The following is a 12503-nucleotide window of genomic DNA, read 5'->3' on the forward strand; positions in this document are numbered from 1 at the left end:
ACAGCCTGGCGTAGGAATCCAGTCTGAGACTTTTCACACTTTTCTCCTTCAGCTACTTGTGAGTGTTCCCTGGTAAAGGGGCAAGGGACTGCATCATTTGCTCACTTTGAATAGCACTCTTTGCAGGCTTGTGAAAACCACACAACTGAAGAGATGTGATGCACCATCTCAGATCCCATTGCCTTCAGTTGGTTTTAGAAATGAGTTCCATGAAAGAGGGCTTAACTAATTTTCTGGGTAATTGTGATAGACCCAGGATATCACTTCTAGGGTCAGATATGAAGCAAGCTCTCCAAAGTAATCACATGTTGGCATCTATTACTATGTCACTTTGTGGTAAACATATAATATAACATATAATATAATAATTTTACCATTTTAGGTGATCTCAACTTACACCTTGAAGATCCTCACTGTACTCTTAGTACGCACTTTTTAAATGATCTTGAAGCCTTAAATGTATCACTTCGGAACTCTGGGCCCACTCATTCTGCCGGTCACTTGTTGGACCCTATTTTTTCAAATTTACAATTTGATTGTTCTCAGAGTGCTCGTCCGCTGGAGTGGTCTGACCACTTCGCGGTTCATTTCTCCCTGTCCCTTTTTAAGAGTCCAGCCAAGGGTAGCCGTGGTAAGAATGAACTGATTCATCAGTGGGGAAGGCTTGATATTGTAGAGTTCAATCAGTATCTCTCCAATACTTGTCCTGACACGGATGCTTCTGTTTCAGAGCTTAATACGGCAATATCTCACTGGCTCATGAGTGCTATAACTACTCTACTGCCTTTAACACCTAAACGCACTAGATTACATCAACCTCCTGCACCTTGGTTCTCGGAAGATCTGAAGATCCTAAGAGCCAAGTGCAAGGTGCTTGAAAGGAAATGGAGGCATTCCTACTCTGCCTCTTCTAAGGCGGAATACAAAGAAGCCCTTAAGGGGTATCATTCCCAATGTAAAAAAGCCAGGGCTTCTTACACTGTGAGTACAGTGACGCAAGCTCAGTATTGCCCACGTACTCTTTTCTCTGTCGTAAAAAAGCTAACAGGAGCAGACGCTGCCCCGATCCCTCCAGCTTTGGAGGAAGATCAATGTATAGCCATCGCTGAGTTTTTTGTGGCCAAGGTTGAACGCATATATGACTCTATGAGTTCTCCCTTGACAGCAACGGACCCTCACTTGACACAATTGAGCGTGCCTGAATTATCTTCCCCTCTGCGGAAGGTTACTAACTGGCAGCCGTTTGATGATATCTCCTTTCTTACCTGTTTGAATAGTGTTAGATCCGGATCCCCCCGTGACCTAATTCCAGTAAGAGTTCTAAAGTCATTAGATCTCGAACCCCGCCGGGTCCTAATGAGACTTCTTAATGCGTCCCTGTCTGAGTCTTATGTGTTACCAGAATGGAAGCATGCAATGGTTGTCCCTCTCTTAAAGAAGGCCGGTGCGGACACTTTGAACTTGTCCAATTTTAGACCCATATCCTTGTTGCCTTTCTTCTCAAAGGTACTGGAAAGACATATCAATTCTCAGTTAAATCAACTAGTGGAAAGTTCGGAATTTTTACATCCTTCTCAATCCGGCTTTCGAGCACACTATTCTACTGAGACCGCTCTCCTTGGGGTTACGGAGAGGCTGCGGCACGGTATTGATCGAGGGGAAACATCTGCACTCATCCTATTGGATTTGAGTGCGGCCTTCGATACCGTGTCCCATTCTATTCTTTTAAATTCCCTCCGGTCCCTAGGAGTGGATGGCCCTGCACTTGCCTGGATTGCCTCATTTTTGAGTGAGCGCACCTTTCAAGTCTTTTCGACGAAAGCCTCCTCAGCCATCTGTTTATCGGCACATGGCGTCCCCCAGGGGTCTATACTTAGTCCTCTACTATTTAACATCTATGTTAGACCCCTGGCTACTATCGCCGAGGACGCCGGGTTGACAATCTTTTCATACGCCGATGACACACAGATTGTCTTTTCTCTTTCCAGCAGTGAAGGCAACCGTGACTCTGTTCTGAAAAATGGATTATCGCGTGTCGCCGAATGGATGCAAATGCATCTCCTTAAGTTGAATGGCGACAAGACGGAGGTCGTCATTCTGGGAAAGAACAAAGAGTTATGGGGCCCTCAGCACTGGCCAAGTAATATGGGACCCCTTCCACAACCGGTCTCTGTAGTCCGCAACCTTGGTTTTCTTATAGATGACAAGTTATCCATGAGACAGCAAGCCACCAAGGTTGCCTCCACTTGTTTTGCCATCTTAAGATGGCTGCAGAAAATTTTGTGGATGCTTCCTCACTCCACTCAGAGAACTGTCGTACAAGCGTTAGTCATATCTCGCCTTGATTACGGTAATGTTCTCTATTTTGGCGCCGATGTTTCTACCTTAAATAAACTCCAGGTGGTACAAAACTCGGCGGCACGACTCCTCTGCAAATTACCACGGAGATCCTCGGTGGCACAGGCTCTCCGCGACCTGCATTGGTTGAGAATCCCTAGTCGCATAAAATTTAAAGCCCTGTGCTATCTTTTCAAGATCAAACATGGCGTGGCCCCAAAATACTTAAAGAGTCTTGTTCAAGCCTATAAACCTACCCGCTTGCTACGATCTTCGGCAAATGGCGATTTTGTTGTCCCAAGATTTAAACTTGTTAGAATGGGTGGTCGGTCCTTTCCCTATCTGGGACCCAAATTTTGGAACACATTGCCTACTGCCCTCAAGTTGGAAGCCAACTTGTTTGGTTTCCGAAAAAAACTGAAGACCTTGCTCTTTTAATAGCCTTTTTGTTGTTTTAACTGGTGCCGACATGGTATTGTGTTTTCTCTTTCTTCTTTAGTCTATCCCTGGCGCCGGGAAACCCACTGTGGGTAGCTGTTGCGCATTATAAGTTCTATAAAATAATAATAATAATAATAATAAATAATAAGTTCAGTGTATATTGAATTGTTCAAGTTTGCTATTTCTTTCTCATTATCTTGAAATAGCCTTTTGCTGGATGAAAGCATGGCATCATAAACCAAAACCAATTTTTAAACCTATTGAAGTCGCTTGGTAAGCTAAGCATGCCTTACTGAAATCTAAACTTAATATACAAGCAACAGGGTCAAAACCTGCCATGGCTCACTCACCACTTCATCTATTAAAGATTGATAAAATCACCACCACTGAATTGGGTAATTTTAGGTTTTATTATTAATGGATCAACAAAAATGTAAAACAGTCGTAGCAAGTAATATATATGAAAAACAAGTTTCTTTTGACTGTATCCAGAATGTTCAGCATAACAACACAGAACATTTTTGAATGGAGACATATGTTCATCTTGAACTATTTTAAAATCAACAGAAAAAGTGTTTTTCTGGCTCTTTAATATGCCCCTCCTCTTAAACAAGGTACCTCAAGCGCTGCAATTTTACACTCAGGGGGCTCCTTGCCCTCTCAGAATGTCATGTATCTGAGAAAAGAAATCACTTGCACGATGAGCTGGTGCACAAAGCCTTGGCAGTAGAGCACAGAGACCCTTCAGTGCCGCACATAGAGGGAAAAAATTAGAGGGAACATTGCTCATAAGGTGCATGAGGATCTGGAGCAGAACCATTTAGTTAATAGGGTCAAAGAGAACTGACAGGTCAAGTTAGTCACCTCTCACTCTTTCACCAATATCATTGATAGGAAGAAGCTTAATTGGAAGCTGTTGAGGAGAGATTGTTCAATATTAAACAGTGTTGGAGCTGCAAGGCAACAGCTTCCATAGAATCTTGCATACATTTGGCAGGGTGAATACTGGACAGAAACCTTTGCTTGAAGGGTCTAATAGGAGTTTTTGAGTGTAAGAATAATTACTTTTAAAGAGTTACACAAAAAAGACAGTATTTTGCATGTCTGAATAGCTAGGGCATGGAGTGAGGATTTCGCAGACAGGTGGCACAGGAGTCCCAGGCACAGGAAGCAGATTACATGCAAATGAAGGGTATGGACACTTTTTTGGACGACTTGTAAATTCATGGATCTGGCATGTGTTTGATAAGTGGAACAGGATGACAGTAAGTTATCAATGGTGACTTGTTGGTAGGATTTTGTTATGGGTATTGGTGATCCAGGATAAGAAGATAAAGAGGATGGTGCTGTACCAGTCAGAAAAGAAAATGACTCGGTCTGTGATACTGCAAAGATTGAAGCATCTACTTAAGATAGTGATCAGATTGTGGGAGGGGCTGCAGACGCCATCAAACTTTCTACAGAAAAAAGTATGGGTTTTTTTCGTGGCTAAAATCAGGCTGTATGTTTTCATAACATATGAAGGATGTCGCTGTTAAGACTGTGCGAAGACTGTGAGAAGAAGCATGTCCAATTTCTCTCTCAAATGTAGACTATGTGTTTTCAGTTAATTAAGATCAGAGAGGTGCGAGGAAACTAATTTCTGTGCTTATTTCGGTCTTTTTTCATACTATCATGTATAGTGCTGTGGATTTGTTTTTGTTGTAAGCCACACACCTACTCTCTGGCGAGCTGCGAAGCTGGGATTGGCTAGATCTGAACTCTGTCCAAAAGGGATTTAGCAATGAGTTTTTGTACTGAAAGTCAATTTGGTGTATGTGGTCTTAGCAACAGAAGTGTTTAAATCTGGATGCCGACGAAATAGGGGATATCGTATTGTTAGACCAGTTGAACTTTGGGTTTTCAGGGATGCTGCTTACAGAGACAGCAGCAAGGGAAATTAATTAGAGAATTGGTTTCTAAACTCACTGAAATTGTTAGGTCAAAGAAACAATACAAAGAAACTAAAAATGACAAAATTATCTAGTAATAGAGGCAATATGAGTAAGGTCACTGAAGACAGCAGAAGCTATTATTATTCAATTAAATGGTATTTTGTTTTTTTAATCAAATTGCTGAGCTGGACAAGCCAGAATTGGAACCTGCAACCTGTAGGTTACACACACACATATCTCAAGAGCAAGAGTTAATCTCATTCAGCTATCTCACTGGCACTTGTATTAGGCTAACTGGGTACAGAATTATGTATTAAAACTTCTCCGTACCTGACAATAGTTGAGAACCTCTGCCAGAGTTCTCTGTTGGTCACCACTGTAGGACGCTTCAGACACAACACTTGCCTATCACAAAGAGAAAGTCAAGCAAAAATTAAATACCGATTTATACGAAAGAAATACAAGTTAAAATTCTTACACAAGGCTGGCATAAAAATGCACTTTCATATTCAAAGTGCTTATTTGTTACGAAGAGCACCATGTTCTCCATGAGCTCTATTACATACAATTGTATTTGCGTCACTCACCACATTATCCAACAGTGCAGCATAATTTTTAAAATTAAGATTAAAATGTTTCTTGCTCAAACGGATCAAAAGTTATTAAAGCTGCGGCACACGGTTATGTCAGATACTTAACTAGTCACCTTTCAGGGCTTGGATATCCCAAATTAGCTTATGTTAAGCGTATTTTTATTACTTTGAATAAAATTTGTTTGTTTCACAATACATTATCTATATGTAAGGCTGGAAAGATCAGTGTGAAACAATTGTTTCTGGATAAATGTTGTGAGGAAAGGGAAGGTCTTGAACTGAGAAAATCACTTGTTTAGAACTATTCTGTTTTGAAAACCAATGTTGGTCCAGAGCCTAATTTGACATATGTGAGCAACAATTGGGAGAGATCAACTGACAAAATTCAGGACGGGCATTATATGTCATATGTTGTGTTTTTCGCAAGGTTATTCAGGCAGTTTAACAGACAAGGAATGTGCATGTGACAATGTTTCCACCCAATCTTTATTCCACTTTATATTTTGCACACTGCATAAATCTTTTAGGTCTCGCTATTTACTCGCCTTATTTAAATCCCACTATTTTAAACAATGTAGGGTCGCCCTCAGGTTTTTACAATTGCTGCCAAGTAGCGATGTTTGTTTAAGAGTCAGCAGTAGGTATTTTTTTCCCAGAAAAGTCTTGATTTTTAATCTATCTACTTTTATATTGTTATTTCTGATTGTCATATATGTTCTCAGACTTTTTATGTGTAGCTTTTATGATTGTCTTTAAAATTCAAATAAAGGAGCGCGCAACCAAGATGGCCGTGTAGGTGCGAGGCTCCCGAGGACCTCCGCAACCTCCTACGTCTATCCTGAATTCATCCTGCCTCGGTTGAGGGGACTGTGTTGGTGAACCTGAGCTGAGGTGGTACCCGTTTTCCGTTCTCAAATCGGACCTCGAGTGCTGGAGTGAGCACCGATTGAAGTTTGCGGCCTTCTCCTCGCCGGACCACGGATTTGCGTTGGGGGGTGACCCAGTGACAAAGTGAACAACAACGGCGGGCCGGGCCTGGCGCGTCGCGTACCCCGCACTTTCGCTTTCGCTTTCGCACCGTCTCTGCAAGTGTGATCGCGGAGCTTTTTGTGTTGGTGTGGCCTCGCTGGGGGACCCTGCCTGCCTGCCGGCTGTGACCCACCCCGCCGATCTGGGGTGGCCCCCCCGGAGCTCGTGGCCCTGATTGCCTGCCTTCTACGGCGTTGCTGGTGCGATTGTGGGACCAGCGGCGATGGCCACGAAACAAGATGGAGATCGGTCAAAGGCCAAGTCGACCCGGCGTGGCACCGTCCATCAGGCCAACAGCATGGACCGCTATACCCTCCAGAGGGGATCTCCCGGCGGACCGCACAAGTCCCCTGAGGGCCCTTCTGATGCCCCGGACTTGCCCACGGATCTGACTCTCCACGACGTCATGGGCGCCATTTCCGAGATGAAGGCCTCGGTGGGCCAGCGGTTCGACACCCTGGCACAGAAGATCGACGCGGTCCTTGTGGATGTTGGCCTGGTGAGGGCCGATCTTTCCAAGACCAACGACCGAGTTGATTCTTTGGCCCAAACCGCATCGGGCCTTACGACTGAGGTGGCGGCACTACAAACGGAGGTGCGCCGGCTTACTCAGGAGAGTGCACTTATGGATCGACGCCTTGAGGATTCCGAGAGTCGGGCCCGGAGGAACAACATCCGCATCATCGGAGTACCCGAGGGACGGGAGGAAGCGGCGGCGGATCTATTTGTGGAGGACCTGATCGCTACCCATCTCCAGCCTCGGGGACTGAGTAAATTTTTTGCCGTGGAGAGGGCCCACAGAGTTCCCGGGGGAAGGCCGAAGGTCGGAGCCCCTCCGCGACCTCTCATTGCCCGGATTTTTAACTTTCGGGACAGAGACGCGATCCTGCAAGCCTCCAGACTACACGGGCCGGTTAAGCTGGAAAATATGGAGGTGAACTTTTACCCTGATTTCACCCAAGCGGTCCAGAAGCAGAGACTGAGCTTCCTGGGCGTCAAACGCCGACTTCGGGACCTGAACTTAAAATATGCCATGCTCTTCCCGGCCAAGCTGCGAGTGGAGGTGGATGGTCGCACGCACTTTTTTGATCGTCCCGAAGCGGCCGGGGACTGGCTGGACACTCTGTCTGGGGATCGTGATCGGGATGGCGGGGGGGGGGCGGCGGGAGGAGACGGCCCACTGGATCGGGACTGAGGGGTCAATATTGGGCCTCACTCTGGACGAATACGATGCTATTTTCGATCAAGCGTCTGTCTTTGTACATTCCCCTCCCATGGAGGTTGTGTGGGGTCTAGGAGGGGTACTCTTTCCTCCTCTAGGGGGTCTAGTTAGTTTCATTCTATAGGGGCGACAGGCACACTGCAAGTTGGGGGGGCTGTCCGGGCTCATGCAGGGGTGCAGGGAGGGGGGAGTTTTGTTGGAGTGGGTGGGTTGGGGTGGGTTGTTGTTCGTTTACACCACAAGGCAAACGTATCATTGTGTTATCTCTACAGTGCTCTCTGGGGGACGAGTGATGACTTCTGTTTATGATGGGGGGTAGGGGACTGAGTTTGTTGTCCTGGAATGTTAATGGACTGGGGGACAGGATAAAGCGAGGTGTGGTCCTGCAGTTCTTGAAGCGAATTTCGCCCGATATAGTTTTCCTGCAGGAGACGCACCTCATTGGCAATTCCTTTTGCGCTATGAATCGACGGGGCTACCGCCTCGTGGCCCATTCGGGCTTCACGTCTGGTTCAAGGGGTGTGGGCATTATGGTTAAAAACTCGCTCCCGTTGGAGATTGATGAGGTGCGCCATGACGATAGGGGACGTTACACGGTTTTGGTGGGCAGAATGGAGGGCAGAGTGGTCGTTTTTGTGTCAGTATATGTCCCGCCGGGGCTGCAGACGACCACCTTTGCGGACCTGGGTCGCCTCCTCCTTGGCCTTCCGGAGGGGATTCTAGTGGTGGGGGGGGATTTTAATGCTGTAGTTTCCGGAACTGTGGATCGTCACCCCCCTAGGGATCTCCCCCGGGCCCAAGCGTGGTTATCTGGCCTCTTGGATACCCTGGGGCTGGTGGATTGTTGGCGTTTAAAACATCCCACGCAGCTACAGTACACCTTCCATTCAGGGGCTCATGGTAGTCTCTCACGGCTAGATTATGTCCTGGTCCCAGCGGCTTATGTGGGGAGGGTGGGAGAGGTGCGCCATTTGGCACGGGGTATTTCGGACCACTCCCCGCTCTTGTTGCACTTTGATATTTTGCCGAGGGGAGAGGGTAGGGTGGTCCCGATCCATCCCTGGTACCTGCGTGACCCCACCATTCGCGCAGAGCTGATTAAATCCCTTAAGCGCTATTTTGACGAGAATGTGGGGTCTGTGTCATCGGCGGTCTCACTGTGGGAGGCGTTTAAGACAGTACTCCGAGGAGAGGCCCTGTCCCTTATTTCCCACTCCCGGAGGCGCGAGCGGGAGGAGGTGACCCGTGTTGAAGCTGAGATAACCGAGTTGGAGGGTGATCTAGAATGTGGGGTGACGGATGACAAATTACATGTTCTCCAACTCAAGCAAGCGGCCTATAAGGCCCTCGTCACGGAGGCGGCCAGGGGCCTCAGTAGAGAGCAACAGGGGAGACTGTATGATGTGGGTGATAAGGCTCGTAAATTAATTGCGTGGCTGGACAAAAAGGAGAGAGCGAGTCGAGTTGTCCCGTTGATTGAGAAAACGAATGGTGTGTGTGTCACTGAACCGGAGAAAATTGTCTCCTGCTTCGCGGACTATTTCCATGGGGTGTATTCCCCGGTGTCTTCCCGCTCTGAAGAGGATTCCCATGCCCTGCTCAGAGATATTGCGCTGCCTTTCCTTTCGGAGGAGGACAGAGTGTCATTGGACGCCGCTCCAACCTCCGAAGAAATTGCCCTCGCCATACGCTCGGTCGCTTCCGGCAAGGCCATGGGTCCTAATGGTCTTCCCATCGAGTTGTATAAACTGCGACCGGATACGCTGGCGCCGCATCTCCGTGCTATGTTCCTTGCGGCCCACTCGGTGGGTTCCCTCCCGCTAGACCAGCGTCTGGCTACCATCGTGGTTATCCACAAGGAGGGGAGGCCACGGGACCGGGTCACGTCCTATCGACCCATTTCGTTATTGAATGCGGAGCCCAAAATTCTCGCCAAGGTGTTGGCCAATCGGCTGGTCGGCGTAGTGTGTGACTTGGTCCACCAGGACCAGTCCGGCTTTATTCCCCATCGCAACACAGCGCTTAACCTGCGGCGTTTGCATGGGGTGCCGGCCATCTTGGCGTCCTTGGACGCTACTATGGCGTTTGACACACTTGAATGGCCATATATTTGGGCGACGCTCGCGAAATTTGGGTTTGGCCCAGGGTTTATTAGCTGGGTTAAATTGTTGTACTCTGGCCCACTGGCGCAGGTGGTTGTGAACGGTAGAGTGTCGGCTCCGTTTGAGTTGGGCAGGGGCACGCGGCAGGGCTGCCCGTTATCGACGCTCCTTTTTGCGCTTGCCTTGGAGCCCCTGGCGGAGTGGCTGCGGTGGGAACCTTCTATTCGTGGTCTCCGCTGGACCCCCGAGTATGAGGACCGCGTATCTCTATACGCTGATGATATTCTCCTGTACCTGGCTTCCCCACGTAAATCACTGATAGTACTGGTTGATGTATTGCATTCATTTGGTCGTAACTCCGGCCTTGTCATCAACTGGGCTAAATCGTGCGTGTATGTTCTCTCTGGGGAGGCTCCTATCCTTCCGCGGGGCTGTCCTATCCAGATCGCCCCGCAGGGATTTAGGTACCTGGGTGTCTTCATTACCCTGGACGCGGAGGCCCGGTATGATCGGAACTTGCTTCCCCCCCTCCAGCGTCTGAAGGAGGATGTCGCGCGTTGGCGGCGTTTGCCGCTCTCGCCGCTCGGCCGGGCGGCATTGTTTAAGATGATGTCGCTGCCGCGTTTCCTGTACGCTCTGCAGAATACAATGGACCTCGTCCCGGCGCGCTACTTCCGCGAGGTGGAGAGTTTGCAACGCCGCCTGTTCTGGGACGGGAGACCGCGTATCGCCCTGGCAAAGCTGACGCTCCCGTGGTATGACGGGGGGATTGCCCTCCCGGATATTAAACGGAATTATTGGGCCTCCCAGCTGGCTGCGATTAATCACGGCCTATACGGGCCCGCCCTAAACCCGGCCTTTGAAATGGACAAGATGCTACTGCCGGGTGGTGACTATAATCGAGCGCTCTACTCCGGCTCGATCGACGCACGTCTGACGGGCCCCACGCGGGTCATGGTACGAGTGTGGCACGCGGCTAATGTAGCGATGGGGTGGAAGGATCGTTTGACCCGGGCGTCACCACTATACGCATCTGAGCAGTTGGGCTCCCTGTGGACCTCGAAGGGCTTCGAGAAGTGGGACATGATAGGCATCAGCAGGGTGGGGGATCTCTGGACGAGGGGGGGATTCAAAACGTTCGAGATGCTGCAGACGGAATTCCAGTTGCAGGACAGGGAGTACTTTCGGTATATGCAGATCCGTCATGCACTATGCTCCGCCTTCCCGGACGTCGCCTCCATCCCGGAGTACTCCCCTCTGGAGGATAGAGTGCTGGATGGACATGTACCGGAAAGCACGATCTCATTAATCTATAAAAAACTGATTAATGACCGCTCGGGATTGCTGACTAATCTTCGTGAGGCTTGGGTTGCCGATGGATTGGAGCTGGACGACGAGGACTGGGTCTCTGCGGTGGCCTCCCCGAAAGAGGTGGCCATACCGGCCCGCCTTCGCTTCGTCCAGCTCAAGATACTCCATAGGGTCTACATAACGGGGCCAAGGCTATTGCGTATGGGCTATGCTGTGGACGGGTTGTGTAAGCGTGGGTGTGGTTCTTTGGGGACCTTTCTTCATATTTTGTGGGAGTGCCCAGAGGTGGAGCGATTCTGGCGTGGTGTGCATGAGGTCCTGCGGGTGGTTACGCGTGTGTCGCTATTGCCCGAAGCGAGGAGATGCTTGTTGAACGTGTGGGAACCAACCGACTACTCGGCGCCACAGACGTGGTGGGTGACTCTGGGATATATGGTGGCCAAGCGCGATATTGCTCAACTGTGGGGTTCCCAGAGGTCCCCGACTGTTTCGGCCTGGAAGGAAAATATGGACTGGTGCATGTTTGGGGAAAAGGTGGTGTATGTAGCGAGAGGTAAGCCTGGGACATGGGTGAAAGTATGGGGCCCCTGGAACGCCTACCGCGGGGGAATCTGTGCCCCGCCGTTATTGCCTGATCCATCGCCTGCCCCGTCCCCTTAGCCGGTTTAGCTCTCCGGTACCGGGCACGGAGTCCACCCAGTCCCTGTCCTGACCTTCTCCCCCCCTTGATACTCCTATGGATCGGTAGGGTCCCCCTTCTAGGGGAGCACATGCTGCTGTTTTCGATTATGGGTTGCCTTGTGGTTTGATTTTTTGTTGTTATTTATGTTAAAAAGAAACCGTTATGTGGGGTCCGGATGGTGTGGCCATCAACGCTGCTAACTCCTGTACGTTTCCCTTTGCCGCAGCATGCGTTCTACTGTGTGTATCATATGCTCCTCTTGTTTGCTAGCGGCCGGCCTGAAGGTTGTAGGCCCATCTTTGTATATTCTTTGAACTTTGTAATAAACGGTTTCAAAAAAAAAAAAAATTCAAATAAAGAGAGTTTTGAGTTTGTTTAGACACCTTTCAAATGTTGATTGTTGAGATGAGGCATTAAAAGGGCTTTCAATTTACCATTAAGAGCATAAAACATTGTCTTAAATTGTCAAAATAGTGACATAAGAATGCTTCAACCCATCCTTTACCTCATCTTGCACCATTTGGTCAGACATGCTGCATAATTTAGTTCTCCATTGTCGCATAATTCTATTAATTACTCACGTACAACCTAACTGATGCCTATACCAGCTTCATGAAGCAAATGGACCTCAGAGATAATAACGCAAAAACACAAATAATTAGTGGCAGGCAAAAGGCTAAAGAAACAGCCATCATTTCACATAGAAGCACGCAGGCTGGAGGTGGTCCATACCTTTCCGTGTTTGGGGATCTGTTACTTAACTTAACATGGAATAGCATGGTAGCAAACAGAGGCCTCTCCTTTGAAAAAAGCATAAGGGCGATTTTCTGCTTTATTAAAAAAACTGGGGTC

At 48.5% G+C, this 12503-nt stretch overlaps 1 protein-coding gene across 5 annotated transcripts in view; it reads right to left on the minus strand.

The window, feature by feature from the left end:
* The window catches only part of BEND2 (BEN domain containing 2), a 354255-nt gene that overhangs the window by 148655 nt on the left and 193097 nt on the right, over positions 1-12503 (minus strand). For all 5 annotated transcript variants that reach the window (XM_085622663.1, XM_085622661.1, XM_085622664.1 and 2 more), the window contains one exon: positions 5043-5117. In XM_085622663.1, the coding sequence (XP_085478789.1) occupies positions 5043-5117 (75 nt within the window). The remainder of the gene's footprint in view (positions 1-5042; positions 5118-12503) is intronic.

The sequence above is a fragment of the Triturus cristatus genome, chromosome 8, assembly GCF_964204655.1.
Source record: "Triturus cristatus chromosome 8, aTriCri1.1, whole genome shotgun sequence".
NCBI lineage: Eukaryota > Metazoa > Chordata > Amphibia > Caudata > Salamandridae > Triturus > Triturus cristatus.